At 45.5% G+C, this 24,690-nt stretch overlaps 1 protein-coding gene across 4 annotated transcripts in view; it reads right to left on the reverse strand.

Moving 5' to 3' along the window:
* The window catches only part of FBXW7 (F-box and WD repeat domain containing 7), a 165,902-nt gene that overhangs the window by 16,997 nt on the left and 124,215 nt on the right, over positions 1 to 24,690 (reverse strand). For 3 of the 4 annotated variants that reach the window (NM_001349722.3, XM_040698905.2, XM_040698906.2), the window contains 3 exons: positions 12,835 to 12,917; positions 9,674 to 9,815; positions 3,045 to 3,179 (listed from right to left, as the gene is read on the reverse strand). In NM_001349722.3, coding sequence (NP_001336651.1) covers positions 3,045 to 3,179; positions 9,674 to 9,815; positions 12,835 to 12,917 — 360 coding nt within the window. Of the gene's footprint in view, positions 1 to 3,044; positions 3,180 to 9,673; positions 9,816 to 12,834; positions 12,918 to 15,160; positions 15,347 to 24,690 lie in introns of those variants that run through there. The other variant, NM_001397789.1, reaches the window with a different exon arrangement.

Raw genomic sequence — 24,690 nt, forward strand, 5'->3', positions numbered from 1 at the left:
CACACCTTGTTGGCAAGTCATCACCTGCAGCTCACGTTGAGCATGTAGGACTCCACATTTGCTGGATATGCGCCTTAACTTGCACACTGGATCCCACATGCATCTCTGGCTGCAGAGCTGAGGAATGATTATTTTATCCCTACTTGTTTGTGGAGTCAGAATTTAACGTTTGCTGCAAGGCTCCCGGACACAAAAACAACCACCGTACTTGCGTCCTTTTTCGACTTTGTCTTAATTCCCAGTACGGAACGTTATTTACAACACGTTTCCTAAAACACATCAGATAGATGGCCTTGCACGCAGCAAAGCTCAAAACATGAAACAGATCCTTTCCTTTTTTGGTTGGATGCTCCTTAACTGACAGAAGAGTTTGTTTAAATATCACTTGTCCTATCTACATGGGTATGGACATTTGCTAAGATAGTGTTAATTAAAATCTGTGAGCCAACTGATTTTAAAAGAGCTTACATATGGGTGACATTTATTTTAGACTATATTTGGCTAAATAGTCATCAAGGGTCAACACAGCTCACAGTTGACTTTAGGATTAGCAGCGTACAAAAGATGGAGGCCCTCTGTCTCAGTTCGTGGAATTAGTTATGAGGAGTCTTCAGGTAGCGGAGCTGACCTTGACTCAGCCATACTGAGGCCTGCTCTCTTCTGCAGCATTAAGAATACCCAACCATATGCTGTATCTCGCTTTTCTCTCCTACCGTACCATGGCACCAACACTATTTCTTTGGCTGATTTTAGCAGCACTCCTTATCTGTTGATTTCTAGACTTGACTTTCACAAACAAATAATTTCAATAATTGTTTCTAATTGCTCTGTAAGAAAACAAATATTCATTTCAGATTAATTGTTTGACTGCAGGTTTCCTCAGGAGGAAGGCAAACATTTTCTTGGTTATTCAGATATTAAGTTACTGTCTTTCTATTGCTGAAAACATTTTTGAAGGAGAGGCCTCCTGCCCAAATGAGCTTCATATTCTGATTAGGTAATAAAATCACTGCAGTACGTACAATACTGGAGCTACCTATAGATGTTAACGCAGAGTGACAGCTCAAGAGAGCGTGCTTTCATAGGATGCTGGCACTGGTAGGGAAGCCTGCTTACAGAACTACTGACCCTACCAAATTATTCTTCTCCCCAAACTTACTCATCACCCCCTCCACTGAAGCCAGTAGCAGGGGACAGAGTCACTGAACAGAACTGACTTAAACAATCTTCAAAATGGAGAGGAGACGGAGCTGGCGTCATGGAGAGTTTTTGGTTAATTTTGGTGACAGCAACTGGGGTTAGATGGCAAAAATTGTTTAAGCCAGCTTCCAGGGCCAAGTCAGCCTTTCATGCAACTAAGCAATTGACAATTTTAGAGTTTCAAGAAGCAAGAACGACCACTAAAAATAAATTAAACACAAGTATCTTACAGTGGAATAAAGAAACAAATAAGAGATAAGGAACATAGCTATTTAGCTGTAAAATAAACAGCTAAATAGCATATCCTTTCTGTGAAGAAACTGCTAAAACTGAAATAACAGCAAGATCATTACAGTGTAACTACGTCAACTACTTCAGTTAGTTTGCACTAAGTCTTGCAAAGAAAGACAATTCATCTGTGACTTACTGCGATCAATTAGTGCATTTCCAAATGCAACAGGTGCAGAAATAAGAAAATGTCCTCTGTTGTCTCAAAATCTAACCTCTTGATTCCTTCCTCAGCCTCTGAACTAAGGCCGCTCTGGGCAACCTCTTTACAAACACTGCACCACCAAAGCGGTCCTACTAAACCTTTCTCTTTCCCCAGTGTTCTCTACCTATGTGGAGAAGGCTACCACAGAGTGCTTATCCACATGCTCATGTCACGTGTTCTGAGTTAACAACTCATCGCATAAAGTGCTTCCAACGCTTACAAATGCTAACCATTAAAACCCGAGGGAAGGCTGTGACATTTCCTAGTCCATGAAGATGTGATGGAAAGAAGTGTCATGCACATCTAAGTATTTCAAAAATAGAATATAAATCAGAAAGAACGTCAAGAACAAGAGATACAGAACAATCTTCACAGTAAAAAAGAGCACACTAAACACAGTAACCAAACACCAGCACATCTATGAAGAACTTGTTTTCAAATCTATCAGTAAACGAAGATGTACCAACATCAACCCTGATGAAAAGTTTCACGTGGCAAACTCAGCACATAGTAGATATGGCCAAAGAAGATGCACCTCCTCCTCACTCCAGACAGCAAAACAAGTTCCCACTCACTAAAATCAATTAATATCAGAAGTACAATTTCCAAATGTACTAAAATGCATTTAACACCTGTAGCACACTGGCTTGATAATCTTTCATCTCAAACCCCATATTCTACTTGAGAGAATATCAAGAATTACTCTTCTACAGACAACATTTACTTACTTACACAAGCTGAAAATCACACACACTCAAATCTAAGTCTTAGCTTCTCTTTAACCTGATACAACATGATCTGATTTGCAGAAAAGGATTTACTGCAATATATCCAGTTAATTAGGGCTTGGCTTTATCCTTAGCAAGAAGGGCTTTTCTGAGCTTACTTTTGGTGGGGTTTATTGATGTAGACTTTAGGACTTAGTTTGTTTAAAATAAATTTTTAAAAATAACATTCACACAAAAAGCACACTACTTAAAGCATTAAATGGTAATGCTTATACTTCCAGAATACTGTGCAGAAAGGTCATGCAGCTGTAGGGAATTTTTTTGTGTGCATTCTCTGAAAGAACTAGTTCTCAATATAAAAATAAAGCCAGCCCAATTAAGATACAGAGATACCTGAAAGCTACTGGGATTTTGTTTAAGGAGTCATCCGTATTTCCAGATATCAGAACTGCAACCAAAACATAAAGGTGTGTTGCTCTGAAATAACGGTTACTATGTCACAGCAGTATGTCAACTTAGGGACCTTTTTAACATCAGTTTACATCACCATGTTGGAAAAAAATGAATGCCACAATGAGCAAGGAAGTATTTAAAAGGTGGCGACTTGAACCCGTATTTCTCACCTCTTTTGGGAGCAAGGAAATGAAGTCTCTTTGAAACTGGGGCTCTATCACTTGCATCATGTGTTTCACTTGTGTTGGTTCACAACTGTCAATGAGTTCATCTAAAGCAAGTAATTTCTCTGGTCCACTCCAGCTCTGCAAGGAAAAACAAAACCAACAAGCTTAGCCTATATTAGTAAGTGCCGTTGCTTTGCCAAAAATGCAAGTTGACTTTCCTTGTCAACCTATGTACAAGTGTACGAAAAGCCAGCAAGAGAAATGCTTATGTAAATTACACAAAAATGAGAAGTTAATCAACACAAAATATTCGAAATTACTACGCTGATTCTTAAGCTAGGAAAGAATTTGTTATACACGCACGTATAGATTAGCAATTAAGTAGATAATAATATTTAATAATAATAATTGAAATAATTAAGCTTCTTTTGAAGTTGATGAAATTTATGCACATATTACTGACAACAAAGGGGTTGAAACAAAATTTGTTCTTTCTCCATTGTACATTCAAGTGAGGTAACTTTTAACCTTGATGTATCATCTGATGGACCAAAAACCTGAAATGGAATGAGAGGAAAGGAACTTTCTCCAGAAATACACTGCCTGCTTGTTACTGTGGTATGTCCCTATGTGACAATGCAGTATTTCAGAATCCTCGCTATAAAGCAACGCATACTTGTAGGTATCAATTTACACTTGAATAAACAGGGAATTTTGGCTGGTAATTTTCTTACTTCGCATTTTGACTAATGGGCACCATAAAATCTGAAGATTTTAATAAGGCGCTCATCTGAGAGCAGAGCAGATTAACAGCATCATTTGTAGGAAAAAAACAATAACTGAATATACTGCACATCTGAAAAGCATGCCTCAAACTCATCTGTGCTCATCATAGAGTTTAGATTTGTTATGTGAAAATAACTTAAGGAAAAAATCATTTCTACAGGGAAAAAAAAGCCAACAGCCACTGTTAACTGATTTAGCAACAGAATTAGAGCATGAACAAAGCCTCAGAGAGGAGAAAAAATGAGACATCAGTTTTTGAGAGCAAATGCACATTCACATTCTTCAATGTCTTCTGGAGTGACATTTACAAGTAAATTAACACATGGAAATCATATTGCAGTTACGGTAGGAGGCTAACTGAAATTTAAAAAAAATATAAGGCAAGACACCTTAGAATTAAGATTTCTGTTCTAATCTGCTGTGTATTTAAGGGCCCTTACTGCTCACGATGTAAATTCCTGTTCTCTTGAACTAACAATTAACTCTGGTCTCTGCAAAACAACGCTTGTGTAAAGTCTCTTTCAGTAGCAACATTGGCTTCACGGAAGAGTTCTCCATACATTGTGCACTGAAGAGCTGTTTATCTCACCAACTTTCCAACTGTTTGTTTCAGCAACCCCGAGCTTAGCTGCCTTTAGGTACAAACAGTTGGAATCCTTCATCTTAGCTGTGAATTGTGGTTGAATTTAGGAGAATTAAAAGAAACAAGGAAAAACAATACCTGTGCTACTTTATCATACTGTAAGTTTCCAAGGTCAGCTTACTCTTAATTTATAAGCAGCTATACCAAATTAAGATAAATGAACCTAAATACCGTTGCATATCTCTGTGGCAAGCGTGGATGGCAGTTGTGAAGACATTAATAATTTCTCTGTGCAATCTGTAATTCTCCTAAGTTTCTATTTTTAAAATGTAATGTGGAGATGAACAGAAAAGAGAATAGAGAAAATACAAGAAGGGGAAAGAGACGCTAATGAATGCAAGCAGCACCACTTTCATTTGTCCAGTCGTTGTTACGGGGTGGCTGCAGGCAGCTACCTAAGGCTGTTCTCGAGCTATCAGCTGCTAATGTTGTTTTCTCTGGGACACTGTCCCCTTAGTCTGTCACATAACCAGAGACCCCCAGCTACAGTCTGTAAGGGGTCTCTGAGGGAAGCTTGGCATGGAAGGTTTGGATGGAGCAAGCGTGCCAGATGAACACAACTGCTTCTGTTAATGAAGGCAAGACTACGAAATTGGCCTTTCTGGACCCCAAAGCTTGATCTGTTTGTACAGAATTGCACAAAACTGCACTGAGCAGAGAGCAGGGAAAAAAGAAGTTTGTGGCTTTGGTGAGGAAAATTAAAAACAACAACAACAACAACCACCAAAACAAACCAACAAACCAAAAAACCCAACCTAACCATAAATAAATGGGCATGAAATGTTTTGCAAAATTTCCAACATTTTAGATGACTGAAGAGATCTAAGATACCTGTGCAGCATCCAGATACCTTGGACTTCTACCACGTGATGGTGATCCCCTTTCAGATTGAAGATCTTTGTCAAGAATATACGCTATCTTTAAAATGCATGTGTTTAATTCCTTCACGTACTCCTAGGGCAGCAACTGCTGATCCCAGGGAGCTGAGGACTTGAGGTTCCCAAAGAAGGAAGGTCTTTCCCTCAGGTCTCCAGGAGGTCCTGTTCCTTCAGCCCCGGCCTTCTGACTGCTCATGCCATCCCTCACTCAGCACGCAGCTTCTGCACCCACAGCGCTGCCTACCTGAAAAATGGCCCTTCATCTTTCCCTGTGCTCTTGTGCATAACCCTCTTTCCTGTCTTTGTCAGGAAAGTCATGCAAAACAGCTTGATATCAACATAAATGTCTCTGCTGCTCCTACAACTTCCACCTCATCCCACCTGTCTGACTCGCCACTCATCCTTTCACCATCTTCTCCAGTTTCTGTGCCTCTGCTGTGAGCTATGCTCTTCTGTCACACAGCCCCAACCCGTTAACTCCAGTTTGCACAATTACAGTTTGCAGCAATTAGATCTTTTTTCTATTATAGGTAACTTAAGGACGCCTATTTTAAACATGTTACGCTGCGGTACAATTTCAGAGTGCTATTCTTTGCGACTGCGCTCTGCTAACGGAGGTGTGCTGTTTCACACAGACTTGCAGAAAGGGTTGTTCCGCGTCCTGCTGCCGCTCAGCTCAGGCTAGTTACCGAGCTCCTGCCAGCTCAGAGGTGATCCCGGCCTTGTACACAGAGCAAAATCCCCTGGAGGAAAGGCCATAGCAGCGAGCAGCCTGTCGCAACAGGGGGTCCGGGAGCAGGGGGTGACTGAAGCTGAGCCAGGCTGAAGGTTCCCCCAGACGCGCCTGCTTCTGGAGGAGCAGTGACAGCTGTGTCCCTGCTGCAGGCTGGCAGTGGCTTCACCCAGAGCTTCTTCCAAAGGGAACCTAGCTTGTATGTGCCAGAACTGCTCTGCCACCTGAGCAGAAGGGGTATGAGCAGGGACAACCAGGGGACTGGCTGCAATCCCCACTGCTGCTCCCAACCAAACTGGTATGGGTGAAACAGCCCAAAGCAGCACGTTGCTGCAGTGTGGGTCCTTCCCATTCTGCACGTCAACACCGAGACCTTGAACTTGTAACCGTAAAGGAGAAGATGCCGTAATGCTGGCGATGATATCATCTCCACTGCCTGCTTCACGTAACAGGTGGGCTACTCGGCCCCATGCGTTTATGCATTCACAAGTGTCTTTAGAAGAGTACAGAGTGAAGAATGTAAAGTATTGTGAATTACAGTGGCTCAGCCAACTCTTTACATGAAGGAAAGAAACAGTACTCTCACCAGCCAACGATGACAAGAGGGTTTGGGCACTGTTTAAACCATGGAGAAAGCAACGTTTCCAATCTGAGGTAAAATACCAGCCTTCAAAACCATTGCCTGTACTTACTGCCTTTGGAACAACTGCAACACCGCTACAAATGCTCCGAGATACCTCCAGAAAATGCAGATTTTTGATCGAGTTACCTAACACTGTAAGTACGCTAAGTAGGAATAATGAAGAGAGAAAAACTGAACTTAAGATGCAAAGCAGTACTGTCGCTGACTGAATTTAGCACGCAGCTGATCTTTTTCCTTACCGCAAGCAACTTGGTGACTTAAAAATATTTCCTGTTCCAAATAAAATAAAAATAAGTTCACTGGAAAAGAAGAAACCTTGTAATGATACATTTGGTCACCGAGTTTTTAAAAATCCTGTAGCAGACATTAAAAAGACCTGAAGCAAAAAGTCAGTGCAAAACAGAAAAATAAATGGGCCTTTAAGAACTTAAATGGCTCAAACCTATCACAGTGCTTTTCTGTTTGTTTCCAGACTAACGTTTCACTGAAATCAATATACGTCTTCATTTTTAAAGGGAAAGTGCAAACACACTTCCAACTGTTTCTCCCTTCTGCATTAGTTTTTGTCATTTTCAAAATGAAAGGCTTAGGTCAACTACAAAACATAACAGCAGCAGTAATGTACAAAAATAAATTTAAAAACCCACAAACGTAGAGGACATCTTGTTTTCTTAGTATTTGAATTCTTTTGCTTTTAAATTTGACCTCCCACACAGCCCTTCCCCAAAGAAGAAAATAAAAGAGAGGGACTGAAGGCCAGCGTACAGGCCAGGGACCTCCAAGTAGCTGAGAATCTCTGCTTACTGCTGGTTTCCATGCCAAGTTTGGTTCTTCCTTGAAACAGGACATATGTCCAGCTAATGTGCCCCTGGAAACTTAGCTTTAAAATTAATTGGAAATATATTTTCACATAAAATATGATAGGGCTATTAAACAGGCATTGGAGGCATGAAGTACATAAAGAAGCAAGGCCTCCCATTTCTGTTTCTGAACCGTAAAAGCCTGGCATTGCAATAATGATGCTGCACGTGCCATTTGATTCTTCTCTCTGGGCAGAGCTACCTCCCCTGACGTGGAGGTTGTGCTTTCATCATTTCAACAGGTAAGACTCGCCTCCTTCATGAAATTCATGCAGAAAATAAAAACATGGAAAATGAGGGTGCTTGGCATGCACGTGACTCTGAAGGCTTTGGGTTCCAAAGTAAAGGACTCCCTTTGTGAACTCAGTACAAACTATCAGTAAGAGTAGCTACTATCACTGAGTGCTACTTGATGATCCCTAGTTTCTTAGAGAAAGGCCTCTTTCCCTCAGGAGTCCAGCTGAGAACTTGGGAATTACTACAGACAGTAAGTATTTTCAAAAAACAAAAATATCTAGTTATTTTCTTAATGGGGAGCATCGTTCCTCCACTACAAAACCTAAAATGACAAGAACCCATTTACAAGCAGACTTTCCGTAGACTTATTTGTGATGCTGACTGAGCAGTGAGTAGCACTGCTCTTACTGCCACGCATGCATGCCGCTCTCAAACATTTCAGCCTTTCATTGTTTTTTTTAACAAGTAGCTGCTGCTAATTGTTGATCTTATCTGAGAAAATGCACACTATGTCCTATACATAACAAAATACTTTCCTTAGCTTAAAAGCTTTATCAACATATTAAAATACAACATAGAATTGCATTAAGTATCACATATACAAACTACCACTCAAATATGATTCTTAAGGGTTCAAAAGACATATTTCCATGGACAGTCTTAAAAAAGACACGCTATTACAATTACACATAAGCATGAACGATGTGTACAAGAACATCTTAATTTCAAACTTCCACTGTTTTATGCACATCATAAATGTGTAAAAATAAAGAGGGAAAGGAGTTCTCCATTATTATTTTAATGCTCAGCCGTGACAGTGATTGAGATCAATGGTACTATGTGGCAGCATGAATCAAGCCAAAAGCACACTCCCGCCTGCAAAATTGTATGCTCGCTACTGTATCTACAACATTATTGTTCTATCTTTGGAAATGTCTGTTATCATAATTGAAACCATGCCTGCATTAGTTACTTATTCCTTCTGAAAACATTTTTAGAAGTAACAGTTTATTAATCAAGATTGGAAGACATAATAATTCCGTTTTTCCTATCAACGACTGGGAGTCATCCCTCCTTAAAAGCACACCACACAGCTGCACAGCAGAGCTCTCTGATGCTCTCCGTGCCCTAGGAGCACTGCCCTGCCCCAAGGTGTGTCTGTGTTAATGCACACTGAATCGGCTCAGCTGCTCCCATTGTGGTGTCACCCAGGTGTCAGCTTCCACTGTGTAAGAGTCCCTCATACCACTGGGTTTTGGTTTATCTTGCTTTTCAGTCACATTAAGTTTTAGACACTGTTGAAGGCTGCTGGAAAGATACAGAAAGCCTCTTTTCACCCTGTTCTCAGTGTACGCACGTGTACCAGCTGACACTGTGTTCAGTACTCAAACATCTGAAAAATACACACTGAGTTTCCATTTAACCTATTTTTCCTAAACATTTCTTTCTATTCTTAGAAGACAGCAGACTTGGGATAAATTTAGTGCTATACCTACGCTGAGGCAAACCACGCGCTCCCGCTTGCCAGTCTCCCAGTGAAAATGTCTCCAGTTAGCTTGAGGCCACGGAGGCAGCCGTAACATGCTGGACTGAATTTGCAGAAAATGTGAAAGCATCAAACAGTATGGGCTATTTTATTAAGCAACCAGAGAACGCAGTGCTTTTTGTGAGTTTCTACAGTAACTAGCTAAAATGGGCAGCTGCATTGCCTTGCAGTTGTCCGTTTGTTTTTTCAACAGTACACAAAATCAATGCTGGGAACGTTGTGGGATATACAGTGAGAAATGCCTTCACTGAAGCAGCCTTTTGCCTCAGCCATGGAGGTAAGCTGGTTTCTTTAAGTGCAAGTTACCTGAAACATTTTCAGCCATTCCTGAAGGCCTGTGGGTGGCTGCACAGATGTAATGCGGCGGCGCTGCTGCCCCTGGCCATTGGCTGCCCTCAGGTCCCCAAAAGTGGTCGGTGTGGCAGAGCATGGCACCAGCCCTGTGGTACTGGAATACAAAGTGAAAGTTGCGTGTAAAACAGTGAGAAAAAAATTAGAGTCTACAGCAGAAAACTAAGCCTAGTACAGAAGTTGCAGCTATTACTTAAATTTTACTTAAAAAGCCTTAAACTTCCTGCAATAACAACAACATGAAAACATTCTGTTGGTTGCCCGAGGCATCAGTTTCTCTGATGCCTTCTCATCCCTTGCTCCCAAAAATTCATTTCTACCTCCACAGTACTAGTCTGCTGGAGCCAAAAAATGGCTGCTCCATCAACTGCCCACCACATTGTCATGAGGATGCATGGTCATACACTCCTTTTCTTGCCAGAGGGCTTCCTTTTCCTCTGTACTGCATTTTTGCCCTCTGACTGTTCTCAGTGTACTGACTGGGGTGTAGGGAGCCAGTTAAGAGTCTCATCTGTACGTAATGTGCTATTGCTGCTTCATCGACAAACAGAAAAACATCTATCGTTAGCTCTTAGTATGTTTTGTTGACAGAGAGCTACAAGTAACAAACAATTCCTCTGTCCTAGTGATTGAAGTTGGCCTCTGAAGTACTCATTAGAGTTTTAAAGTTTATGTGTTGATGGAGGACACGGGAACTAAAAGGGGGCTGAAGTGAAGGGGAGCCAAAGGTGCTCCCCGAATTACAGTCTGTTTTTTGCAGTCTGACACGTTAAAAAACAGCTCATTCATATGGGATGGGGCTTTATAAAAAAAAGCTGGGATTAAGCTGCTATTGTAGGAGCCTACCGTAATACAGCTGACTGAGTTATCTTTCTTTTTTTCTTTTTCTTTTTTTTTAACATAATGTAAAGTACTTTGTTCACAGAATGCCAACATTGTATTCCCTAGCAGGAAATCTGGAACTGTAGGATGGTGTTTTCACAAACATTATTATTCTGAATACATTTGTGGGACTACAAAAAAAGTCCTTTTATTTATGGTAAGCCCAACTCTTCAGCAGGTATGAGCTTCAGGGGTTTACTGACATTTCACTGGCTACAAAAATAGCTTCCAATGATGCAGAGCAGGTCCATTTTCATATTTATCTCATCATAATCTACATGTTTTTCACTCTTCAATCTTCCTTGTTCTGAAGGACAATCATAGCATGGTCTACCATTTACCCAAAAAGGTACAGAAAAGAATGATTTCAATAGTTTTTTTTTTTTTTTTTCCTGCTAATTTTACTGAGTAATAACATAAAGATAATGTGATATAAAAAATACGGTTCCAGAGATCAGGGATCCTCTTAATGGCCCTCGTTTACTGGCTTTACCTGGTATATGCAAACAAAGTTCATCAGACCTGCCAAGTTAAAGAGCGTCTGATCCCAGGGAAAATGAAAAAGCAGACACAAGAGCCACATTATTTGCCTAAACATTATTACAGAAAATATAATTGAACAGTTTAAGAGAGAGGGTAAGATGTTATTTAAGGATTCTTTTATGCCAATAGTGACTCAAAATCCAATTGATGAGAGTAGAAAACATCTTTCTAAAACAAAATCTGTATTTACAGCCTGCCCATTCTCATCACCTGTACAGAGACAGTGCCAAGGCCTATCATTTCAGCTCCAGAATAAGGCTCTTAGCTTCGGCTTACGGTGTATCTGAACAATTACATAGCCTTGAGCCTGCCACAGAAGAACAGGTATGCTTTAATTTCTTCTGTGGTAAACTGGTTCCCATTCAGAACCAGCTATTCAAAGCGAGACCTAAAAGTGCCTTTCCTTTGACCTGAGATTAAACCACAAGATTTTTGGTCATACTTGATTTTTTCTGTTTGCTTTCAAACACCTGAAAGGGCCAGCCAGGTTTCTGTGGGAGCTGGGTGAGTGCAGCGGTTCCTTTGAACGTGACAGATACACGTGACAAAAAGCATACTTTCCCTGTTCCTGAACTGTTTGCTCTTACATGAGCGCAGGGAACGATGTGCCACGTGAAGAACGGGTGGGTGAACAAGTGCGCTTTGCTGTGAGAAGAATGGAAAAGCCTGGAGAGGCCACAGCTCGTGAGAGGCAGAGGCTGCAATACGTGCTTCTGGGCAACAAGGCACCGTCTCTCTTTCTCTGCTGCAGTGTTTACATGTCTGAAAAGCAACTAGGGAACCTGCTTCCCCACACTGTCCTAACTTTTCACTCACCACCTGGCAAACCTCTGTAAGGAAGAGATACAAAACATAGGCTACTTTTTAGAGATCCATCAGTGTTTGAATGCTACAACAGCATATTGAGCAAAAATAATATCTCCAGCCACATTTAGGAGGCGAGCACGATGCCTGTGGGGGGGGGGGGGGGGGGGGAATGCTTCTTACAGGGGGAAAAAAACGTATAATGGTGTAAATCCAAAACTAACGGTAAGCAGTGCAGCATGAGAGCACAATTGTTATGGCAACTGTGTAGTAGGAGCTGCAGTTGTACCACGTGCATCCAGGGCCTCCACTGCCAGCCCGCCTCTCCTGTTTGGGTCTGACTGGGGTGAGGGGCACGCCGTGTGCCATGTGGCACTGGGCAGGAGCACAGCAGCGCACCAGAGCCCTCTGTAATTCCACATCGTGGATACCAAGCACACACGTGTTCCCACTAAGATCAGATGGTCTGCTCTGCCTACATAAATTTCCATTCTCTCATTCCCGTTGCCATAGCAAAGTGATACATTTGATCACAGTTTGTAATAGTCTTAAGGTTTATCATTATGTCCCTTTTTAACAGGCTGATTGATTTTATTCCCACAAATGCTTTGGCCCTTGAAAAGTCTCTAAGTAAACGGGCATGCTGTATTCAGAATTAGACACAAACGTCAACAAAAAAAAATGCACAAGTCTGGCTACTTCATTAAAACTCATCTTCAGCGTAGGTGATTTAAATTAGCTAAGCAATATACGAACGCTGATACCACCCCTTCCGCTGCTCTGCAGAGCTTTAAGCATCAAGAGGAGCAATGGCCCAGCCTTAGCGATTGGAAAGACGGATACACCCCAGAATCGTGAACCAGCGGTCTGTTAGTGCACTTCATTACCTTGTGTATTCTGAGACTTTGCAGGGTTTCTTTCCCAGAGAGAAAGAACGGACCTCGGAGCCATGGTCCAACTTTCTCTTCATCTGCAAGGTGAGGGAAAAGAGTAACAAGAGGGGTTTAGTGATACGAGCAGCCACACTCATGCATACTTCTGTAAAATTAATCTCTTTCTACTTTGTGCTTTAATAGTGGATTTCAACAAAGTTGATGCTCAGAACACCATTCAAAGCAATGTTTTAGTTTCTGGCTTTGGCTAACAATACTTGATACGTAATACGGTGCACGTACATACAAATGCTGTTCGAGGTCCAAAACCCATTGGAATTGCATTCCTTTAATTCCCACATTTCAAATGCTTAAAACCGTGTGTAACTCTGTGTCGCCTTATTTACTGAACCGGTCCCTCTCTGTTCCCCAGGGAGGGGAGGGGAAATCCTAAACCAACCCCCTCCCTTCTCCATGCCCAGATTCACCGCTAAAAGTCACATGCAAATGGTTAAATTCTAGCTAAGCCGTAAGCATTATAAAGCAAATATTCGTTGTCAGGCCTAAATAAATTCAAATACGTCTTTTCTTTCGTCCACGCTTTCATTTTAAAGTTGCAGTATGACAACACGCACGGAACTGCAGTAAAACTGACCCAGAGAGGAACAGACGTTTTCACCACAAGGGAAAGGATGAAAAGCAGTAAATCTCGCTCCTGAATGTCACCCGCAATTAAATCTGATCAAAACCAAATAACGAGCAGGGCAGCTGCTAACAGGGGAAGCCGGTCTGCAAAAATTACCGGAGCGATGGAAACCAACGAAAGCCATATTTATCCAGTCAGACAAATAAGGATTACTTTCCACGTATTTGGGTAATCTTTAACCGCAGGCTCCCGGGCCTACGAAGATGCTGCTGTGCTCAACAGTTTCTGTGGGTTTTGTTGCTCTGTTTTTTGAAGGAGCGATGCACCGGAGCACTTCAGCCAGCAGAAGGATACTTGCTGCTGTTCGGATCTGTGCTGCAAAACGCATCAACTACCTGTGCAACAACTCACACTTCAATTTCAACACTCTCCTTTCTTTTTTCCTTTTATTTTCCCCCCAGACGTTACATTTAAGATACAGGGTTTAAAAGTTACTATCTTACGCAGGACCCTGATCTGATCTTTCTGAATACTGCATTACAGTACGTTTATTTAACCATTTCTTACATCAGTCCACTGCCTACAAGCAAAAACAAATCAAAATCCAAACAGGATGGCCCACCTTATTTTGCCTTCGTTATTTATTTATTTATTTATTTATTTACTTTCCCTAAACAACCAGCCATTGCAGACAGCGTGGCTGGCGGTTGGTTACGGAGGCAGGAAGCCGGGGAGAGCTGCCCCCGCTCCCGGCAGCCGCCCACCGCGTCCCCGCCGTGCCCACGCGGGACGGCGCAGCGTGTCACGATGGCAGCACGGAGCAGGACGCCTCGGGCGCCGCCAAACCGACAGCCTCCCCGCGCCGCTCCTACCCCCGGCGCCCGGGAGGAGCAGCCCCGAGGCTTCCCCTGGAGACGGACTGCGAGCGTCGCTGCGAAACCACCGGTACCGTCTTCCATCGCCGTGCCAGGCCGGCAAGGCGTCAGAACCGCCGCCAGCGTACGCGAGGGGCTTCAGTACGGACGGACTTTTCAGAAAGGGCTTTTGGTGGGGAAGGCAACTACCTTTCCGACAGGCTCCTAACGCGCTGCCTCTCCGGCTCGCAGCAGAGGGAGACGCAGTTTCCGGGAGCGCACCTCGCCGGCACCGAGTACGGAGCCCGCAGCACGGCGAACGGCTACCCAGACTCACTCCCTCGCGGTAGCAACGGAAACAACGTGCGATTCTTACGTATGGTTCCACGGCCGTCTGCCTAACGATTTCAACGATCTCTTTCTCGCCTTATCTGCCGGCATTTTTAAGGAACTTTCCCCTCGGGTCCGCCGCACCGGCAGACTTTCAGCATCTCACGAGGCGCTACGCAAACACGCGTGAAAACCGTCATTTAGCACATGGAGAAGATAAAACTTTCTCCGCAGCCGGGAGCTCCGGCGGCGAGACGCGGCCAGGGAAGGCATTGCCGCAACCGCCAGAGAGGAGCTGCGGAAGGGCTGCGTGTCCCCGCGAGCACGCAGGCGGCCGCCGGGAAGGCGCAGGTCCCTCCGACGCCGTTCGCTGCGATAATTGGGATTGCGGTGCGGGAGGAGGGCGGACCGGCGCGGCGGGCAGGCGGCACGCAGGCAGCGAGCCGCCCGCCCCGCCGCGTCCCTGCGCACTGCAGCCCTCGGGCGGGGACGCGCGGCGCGGGGTACTCACTTTGTAGAAGATCATCTTGAGGGTGCCGTAGAAGCCCATGGTGTCGGCGCGCTTTCCCTTGCGCGCCCGGCGGCCGGGCAGGCGCTGGCAGTACAGCCCCTTCTCCGGCAGGTAGCTCACCGCCTCCCGCCCCGACATGCTCGGCCGCGGCGGCGGCGGCGGGCACTAGGGCGGCTCGGCTCAGCTCGACGCGGCACCGCTCGGCCCGATGCTGCGCGGCGCGGAGCCGGCTCCCTCCCGTCTCCCCTCCCTCCCTTCCCCCGACGCCCGCCCCGTCCCTCCTCCCGCCGTCCCTCCTCCCTCCGCCCGCCCCCGCAGCCGCCTTGCCGCGGCACTGCGGGCCGGGAGCCCCGCGCCCGCCGCCCCTCCCCGCGCCGTCGGGGCCTTCCCCCGAGCCCGGCCCCGCGGGGCTCCCGGCGGCGGCGAGCGAGCTCGTTCCCGCTAACGATAATGAGCCCGCCGCCCCCGGCTCGGCCGCCGCTCTGACACGGCTGCCTGCCGCGGACACCAATTAGTCCTTCAAAAGTGCGGTTAATTTTAGAATTATTCGAAACGCGCTACAGTTTGCCGGGGGGGGGGGCGAGGGGGATAAAAAATGCAGAAATACCCTCTACCGGCTAAACAATAGACCCGACTGGCTTGGAGGAGGCCGGAGGTGCACCGGCCGCATCCAACAATTGTGTAACGCGGGCTGAATCGCGAGGGGCCGCGCGGCGCCGAGGCCGCGGAAGGCAGCGCCGGTGCGGGTTCCCAGGGACGTCGCGCCGCTCCCGCAGCTCCCCGCACGGGGACGGTGGGACGCCCCGCTGCGGGAGCCCTCGGGGGGCACACCTGTTACCGAGCGCTCGCCGCACGGCCCCGCACCTGCGCGCCCCTACGCCTCTACTCGAGGGTAGGGAAGGCTCACGGCTACCTGCAGCCGGCACGGCGAGCGGGCAGTTGGGGGCGGCTGAGTTTCTGAAACGATACATTCAGTCTCCCGCAGTTTCCCCTCGGCCTGGTTGGTTGCTGTTCTGCAAAGTTTTCTGCCCGAGTGCTAAAAACAAAGCGGTGCGCAGCATCCCTGGAACGGGAGGGAGCTGAAGGCGCAGCGCTGCCCTGCACCGTCCGTGCTGCAGCTGGGGCTGCTCGGCTGCCTCGTGCGCCACACACGGCGCCCGAGCCTGTTGGCCTGAGGGGAAACCATCTTCTTCTCCATCACACAGAATACTATGAAAAAAAAAGTGAAGAAAAACACGTATCTAACAGAGAGGAATTGCCTTCTGCAAGATCCTCCTGCCTACTCATCTGTACTAAGACTTCATTACAGCTAAGTGCGCTCGCTGGGTGTTGGCACTCAGCGCACCACGCGCCGCTTCTGCAGCCCTACCCATCCCCGGCCGACGCAGAGTCCTCAGCCCCTTCCATCTCCCAGTGAAAATGGCTCTGCCCATCAAATCTCGGCATTTACGCCATCATCCATTAAACTGCAGTGCTGTATATTTTATGAGAACAAAATGGTCTTGAGTTGACTTCATACTTCAGATATGGAGAGCTGTACACATCCCTAGAGACTATTACCGTCTTCCTTTGCTCGCACATCACACGCAAAAGGGAAGGAAAAAGCCATAGGCTGCACATACACATTAAATAATCACAGGAAGCAAATTAATACCCGAATCATCAGAGAACGAAAGCAGAGAGCATTACTGCTCTGGGGAAGTGGAAGTACTTCATCCACAGGCGCGCCCAACACGCTGCACCACGCTCCTGCCTGCCTCTCGGTGTCCCCAACCCCGCAGCACAGGCAGGGCACCCCGCGAGCAGCCTCTCCCCAGCCCACAACAAACGTGACCTGGCCCGTAAGAGGGTTCCTCCTTGAACAGAGTGCTTCAGCAGTGAGTTGAACGATAATCAGAAATTATTGTTTTTCTCTTACGGAGTATTGCTATTGCCGATTCCTTCTCCTTTGAGAAGGATTGGCAGGTATTCTCTCGTGGTAAGAATCCTACTGACTTAATCGCTCGTCTCACCTCAGGACCATGCAGTAACCCCAGCAACCACCTGCCTGCGGTGGAAAGCTTGGTGCATCACACAGCTACGTGCACAGAAGGGTCTGAATTCCGATGTTAGACAGAGGGTAGCCCTGACAGATTTTGACATGTTAATGGTGACTGCCTTTCGTCGAGCGGCGCGCCTTTCTCAGAGCAAAAATCAAACACTGCATATGGATCTCACGGAATGTCTTCCCCTACGGCGTTACCACTCTTGACTGCCACCAACAACACATCGCCATCTACCTGAAGGTGAGGCTGCCACAGCCCCTCCTGGCACAGCGCCGCTCCAGTTGGGTGCCCGCTCCTCCCCAGAGTGCCCACCCACCTCAGCAGAGTTCAGCGTTGGGAACACGCCATGATGTCAGTCGTATGGAACGGCGTAAGAGACGGCTGAAGGCCTTGCGTAAGCCGAGGGGAACCGACCCTGACACGAGGACTGCGCGGCGCTGCAGGTCACGCAGCTCCACTCTGCACCACCTTAGAAAACGGAACAGCGGACAGCTGAGCCGCCGACCCTCAGATGCTTCTGGGAACCCAACAGCAAGAAGCAGAGATGATGCATCCATTTATATCTTTACTGACATTTGCAATAATCTTTACTGCAGTAACTTAATACGCTCTAAGCATACTTAATGGTATCGAATAAACGCTCATTGCAAATTAACATACAGTGAGGCTAACTGGACTTTATAAAACAATTTCAGAAAATAAATCAAAAGTTGCCGTGTTTCCCCACTTCACACACGTTCGGTTTCAAAGGCTGCTTTTGTTTTGTTACAGCTGAAGATAATTTCTCAAGTTCCTAAAACCCCAATCAGCATATAATTTGTGACACTGAGATAGACGTCCACACCAAAAGGACACAGTTTCCACTGGACACGAGTCCAGCCTTATTTCCCGTCATACTGCCAGCTCTTAATTAATAAATATTCACATCATCCAATTCTTTTCCTGTTGGCAACATTTCTAGCACCTTTACCAGTCTGTCATGTGGCATGCTGTAATTAAGATCGTCTATTACTTCTAATGAAAGACCAGAATGAATTACAGAAATCACCCGCAGAGCTATATAATCCCCAGAAGGACAGAGATTATAGTGCAACAGGCCAAAGAAACAACGTTTTTGGATTTGGGGTTGGAGAAACATTCTGGAGCGAAGAGGTCTGGCTGTGGCAATGGGCAGTTGGCATTTTGGGAGGACGCCGGTGCTTAAACCAGCAAACACAAACCATGTTTGTGTGCATAATTGGCATTTCACATACACATATGTGCCTTCTGCACACAGAATGCGCGCAGAAGGAACTGCCGGGCAATATGGTTTGGTATCTCCATTAATATTGGTAAATGCATCGTTCAAGACAGTGCCAGAAGGGATTCTGCGTACTCGGCACATTTAGCAGACATTTAGCAGACTGCCTCCTTTAGAGACATTTCAGAGGGATTTTTGTGTGGTGTCTAATAGGATTGCCCTAATCAAGAGGGGCCAGTGCTCGGCTGCGTATGATTTAACCCAGTGACAGCAACGAGGGCCCAGGAAGGACAGTCAGGCTTAGTTATTTTCCCTTTTTCAGATTTGAAGCAGCCTAGGTTTTAAGCACTTCCCTTCTGCTCCGTAATCGAATTAGGGCAGCTGCAGCACTCGGCACTTTGTCTTCTATATTTGACCTCTCCATCCGACCACATACTTCATTTAATTTGCCAAATGCTCCCATTCAGGCAAGAATCCGGCCCCACAGAGAGGTACTTCTGCCATCTGCTTGAGACATTTAACTGCAGCTTGGGCTCTTACACACGTAGGTGTGCTGCACTAAGCTCCCCACTCAGTCAATGCGAAAGGCAGATGCTAGAAGTCTGACTCGTGTGAAATCCTGACAGAGGAGGGGAAAATCCCATCCTATAGTAAATGTTAAACATGTACAAAGTAATTCCTCTACAAAAGGGCACTGCTATTATTGTCAGACGCTTAATTTTTTTTAATGCACTAGGAGATGGGCCAATGGGAACTTGGAAAGCCAATGTTTTTGTGGTTTCTCCCAGTTCAGCGAAGGCCAGGCAGACCTTGCAGCTGTCACTGATCTAAGATGTATTAGTGGGCATCCTAAGCGCTGAGCAGGAGCAATTTTAAGGTTAAACTCCACATCTGTAAGCAGAGCAGGATGCATGTTTTAGGATGCTGACGAGTTCAAGAAAATACGTGGATACCCAGCAAAGTGAAAGGATGCAGCATAGGCTCATAACATAATTTACCACATTGCTGTCACCAAACATTTGTGTAGAATGTGTAATTACAGTAACGATGTGACAGCAAAGACTTAGAGAAATGAATTTAAGTGTGCAGGTTTGTGATCAACAGTCATCATCCTGGGTAAGAAGCAGGAAGAAAACGGACCTCAACTCCCTGAAATGCAGTTCAGATAGAGAAATTTATAATCCATTTACTCACAATTTCAGCAGGAGGCTCAGCGAGGATCATACTCACGTGTGCGCCTCAACAGAGATACAGGCAAATTCAAGCTCACGATCTCATGCCATGCAAACCCATCACTAGAATAACGACCAGTAATTCATTCTTGCAGAATTGAGGGACTTAAAGTTTGAGAAGAAGCAAAGCGAGCAGCATCGCATGAGGCAGGAGGCGCTATGAGAAACAGCACAAAGCCTTCAAAGGCTTACTTAAATGCAGTGGCAAGGACATATTACAAAGTATAATAGGTGTTACTAAATTGTTTTACTAATTGCATAATGTTTGTTTCTTGGCAAAGTATCTCTGAAAACTGCTGTCAAACTCAAGTTTTCCATGTTAATATTATTTATTTCTACACAAAGTAAGGTACTTTAGTTCCTAAAACTGTAAACAGCCTTTACATTTTTGGCTTTTTCCCCCCCGGGGAAGGAAAAAGGCATAGATAACAAATGAATATTAGATCAATATTTATTAATAACTCCTGATTTTATGAGAATAGTATGAACTTTCTAAATATCACTTTCAAAGGTGTTATATCTTTGGCAGACATTTCCCATAAACCATTCCCTTTTAACATTTGCCTTTAAAAATAATTTAAGTTTTAAATATTCTGTGATAGGATTCAAAAGGCGTACTAGCTAATGGCCACAAAAATAGCTTTGAGAAGGATTTATACATGAAGTGTATGGAATAGACTTCATCATTAGATATTTAGAATAAACTTCAAATTTCATTTCAAGATCAATGAGACTGCAAAGACAGGCTTAATGTAATAAAGCATCCCCACGTCTCCAGCAGAGCAGAACTCCCCTCTGAAGGTCATTTGTCCTGTCCTCTGTGTTGGTTGGGCACAGAACTTGAAACATCTGCTTAGATTATTGGAAAGGACTACAGCCACAGCTGTCATGCATCCATTTACTGAGGGGACATTTGCACACACCGTTTCCTGGTGACAACACCAGCTCAAGCTGTTCCAGCATCACCTGTGCGTTCCCCTTCCCGTGTGGCGCTCACCCTTGTGTTTCTGCAGGCGCAAACATCTGTAGGACTGCTCCGTGAACTGGGTAAATGAACTCACGCAGACTGAGGGGAACCAATTTTAAGCTTATTCCTCCTTTTTTTTTTTTTTTCCTTTATAAACCTGTTATAATTTAGTTTTCCACCACATCTCCACAAACAACTGAGCTAGCAGGAGCAAGCAAGCAATACACAGGCACAGAGCACAAACTTTGTGAGCCAAATAAACCACTGAGAAAAGGCATACGGAACTGCCACTCGCGTGTCCCATGCTGAGGCCATAAAGCCTATTATTTACACCTAGAGGCACTGCACTCTCTGCTATAGCTGGACATGCACTCAAGCCAGCAAGAGCACTTAGAAGGAGCCATCCTCTTGCCTACGGCTGCTCTTGGCCATCCACGTCCATGCTGGCACACCCCTGCAGGCAGGCCATCACAGTGGGCGGTGTGTGGCTGTGCAGTGAAGCAGGGTGGCAGCTGGCCTGGGACAGCTCTGGGGGATGTTCTGCCCCAGGAGAGCTACAGCACACATTTGCCCAACTACAGTCCTAGGTGACAAGGTAAGGGACTGCAGTTTAGGCTTTGTCCTCTCAGACAAGGGGGCTGTGTTGTTACCAGGGAGCGACTCAGTTGCGCTAAAAAAACATACTTAAGCCTCTGTCAAATAAAAACGGACACAAAAGCATTAGGGTTTTCCCACAAAACAAGCACAACAAGGTGAACTGCAGGCTGGGGGTAGAATGTCAACCTTCCTTAAACATGTCATGTTAAAACTCCAGGGAGCTTGTCTCATTAGAACCGTGTATTATTTCACTGGAAAGCAAAACAAGACGTTTTCTTCCCAAAGCCTTTTCTTTCCTTGTTAAAGAAAAAGATAGATGAAAAAAATATCAGTGGAGCTAGGCTTCACAACGCTTTTAATTCCCTGTGACAGCAACTGCATGCGAGTTACCTACGCAGAAGTCTCGTATGCTTTTGTTTTAACACTGGAAAAACTCTCACATTGAGATTTTTCATAACACATACTGCAAGGAGCAGAATTAAGGTCGCTAATGCAGCCTGCACTTTCACATGCCCACCTGTTTTCTTCACAATGGGAACATTATGAGTTTTTCCTTGTGTTTTGCCTCTACAGAGCATTAGCACATTATTCATTTTTCAAAGGAAGAAGGAGGTATTGCACATAATGCATCCTGCAAAACATTCACTAATGGCAGCAGATCTCAAGAACTGCATCTTCGCTCACTGTACCCCTATTAAAGTTAGCCGTAATCTATTTATTGTATCATTAAACTTAATATATTGCGAGATGAATTCTATTTATAGACGCAGTAATAGCCGCGTTAATCACTCAAGTTCACATTGAGCGGGCTGTGCCGCGATGCAGCGGCAGCCGTGTCGGTGAGCAGAAGCAGGTGGCCCCAGCCCAGCCGCGCGGCGTGACGCTGCCCTGCGGCACCGCGCGGCCCTCGCCGGCCCCGCTGGGTCCCGCCCACAGCCGGGATGAGGAGCGGCGCTGCACGCGGGCAGCCGCCCGGGCTGCGGGCGTGAGGCTCGGGGAGCCGCGAAGGCAGCAGCCTGCGCCTCACCGAGCGGGCATTTATCTAGTCATTTTCTACAATATCACCCCCGGGCTCCATTTTTAATAATTTTATATGACCATTATAATTATTTCGCAGATTCTGCCCATGCCGAATGCCCCAGATGTAGTCCATAAAGTTAGAAAAACATGTGCGTGAGCCATTAAATCCCATCTCCTATGCAGGAAGCACAAGCCCTTCTCGCTGACAAATGTAACCACAATGCTAAAAACAAAAAATAAGCAAAAAACCAACAGGGATGAGGCCCTTTTTCAACATTTCAACAGCAGATCGGGGGTTGGTTTTGTTTGTTTGTTTGTATTGATAAGAACGTTTCCAGTTAAAGGAATGTGCATTCCTGCCTTTGAACAGCAGCGGCTCCAGCACTTTCACTCCAATACGAGCAAGTCAGGAAACCACCTTTGCACAAAGAAGAGGTCTGCCTGGACTCGGGGGGATTTCCACAAAAGTCTGTGCTTTGCACTGAATGCAAACAGAGCATTGGTATCTACTGTTCGTGGTCTGGTATGTCTCCTGTATTTGTTTTCATGGGAGAGAGCTTAATTTTGATTGCCAAGGGGAGCGGTTGCTTATCTGGCACCGTACGAAGAAATCTATTCACAAAACAGTTTCTGACCCTCACCTGAGTTCTGTGAGGATGATGAGGGGTTCGTGGGGAGCCCCCCCGCTACTGACAGAAGCACTCCTGGAATTACAGATCGCACCAAGGGGCCTTAGGAAGAATTTGAAGAATAAACTATTAAAAACGTCAAGTTTATTTTCCTGACTGCATCAACTACAGACAGTATAAAGATGACAAAACCAAGCATTCATGAGAGCTGGAGACACAGATGTGAGATACTTTCGCTTCTAAGGAGCTGCTTGCTAAGACAGCCCTGGGCACGGTTCATGCTAAGTAAGACGCAGAATCTGTGGAATAAAGGTGTCTGATTCATTTAAGATACATCGTTACGCACTTCTGCACATGCCTCAAGTGCACAAAGGCAAACCTGCGAATACTTTGGGCAAGGCATCCTGCAGGATTGTATAACGTAGAAGGGTATGCAGTTCTCCCCCGCATCACCTGGCACCAGCGACTCCGCACTCTTTGCAGTGGTGTGGGACAGCGTGAGCCCCCACAGCCCGCAGCCAGCCCCTGGGGAGCACTGCAGTGGGATGCTGCCTTCCTTGTCAGTTCTGAGCGCAGGGCTTTACGCTCTGATTTTCCTATACAGTGCCCAAGCATCATCAAGGGTGTGTCAGGGCTGCAGGACACGTAAGATATTTGATTCCTCACAGCCTGAAGCGTCCCTGGCACATGTAAATGGTTGCTTTTCTACACACAGCTGTAGCACCCCGTAGGCCAAACCGGGAAGCATCACCTGTGTTTAGAAAGGTGACATGCACACTGCACCTGCTTGAGACAACACCTGGGCAGAGGTGGGCAGAGGGAAGGTACCGACACCTTCCTGCGGCCTCCTGACGCTTGGCCATGGCAACCTGGGGCCTCCCTGGGTCGGTTTCTTGCCCCAAGTGCATTCTTCAGGCTGTGGGAATCGATGGCAAACCCCTGCAGAACAGAAAGGCATGCTAAGCATGCCAGGGTCACACCAGGCTCTTTGAAGTCTCCCTAACCCACTGGCATTAACCTTACACTGCACCATTTTGCATCAAAAGGGAGCTATAGCAGGCTAGGAAACCCGCCCAAGCTAAGCAAACTCTTCCTTGAACAGGTGCTTGAAGTTTAGAAACCAGCTAGCACACTTGTCTGCCTCTACAAGAAATGCAGCGCTGCATAATTAAGGGTAAGCAGTCTCTCATCCAGAAGAGAGGGCTGAGAATCATTAAACAATCTTTTTTGCACTGAATCTAGCATTACTTAACATTAGGGATAAATACATCTATAGTCAGGCCCAGAACAGGTATTGATTACAGAATCTCATACAAATGCAAAAGGTATGAAATCAGGTGGCATGATTTGTGTTATTTTAATGATATTTCCAGGAATTGATACCTAGGTAAAGTCTAAAAACTACAGCATATAAGAAAAAATGCCCACAGCTTGCCGTCATGGTCCAGGCTTCTTTTGGAAAGCCATTTTCTCCAGTAAAAGCTTATGCTGCCTTTATCAAGCTATAATATTTACACTTCAATTTAAAAAAGCAACTCAAATAACTTGTTTCTACTACGAACAGAAGCTGCGTGCTGCAACCTCTCCATATCTACAGACTTGACACGTTACCATTTCTCCGAAACTTCTGACAACTTGTCAGGTCAGTGTGATGCAGCAGAAGAGCTCCCCGCACCAAACCCATTCACTGCAGGATAAACAGCAAGTGGGCTGTCTAAACTGCAAGTTTCAAAACCCAGGAGTTTCTATATTTATAGACAGGATGGAGTAAATTAGAGATTCCAGCAATACTTGGCTTTC

The sequence above is a fragment of the Gallus gallus genome, chromosome 4 (assembly GCF_016699485.2).
Source record: "Gallus gallus isolate bGalGal1 chromosome 4, bGalGal1.mat.broiler.GRCg7b, whole genome shotgun sequence".
Taxonomy (NCBI): Eukaryota; Metazoa; Chordata; class Aves; order Galliformes; family Phasianidae; genus Gallus; species Gallus gallus.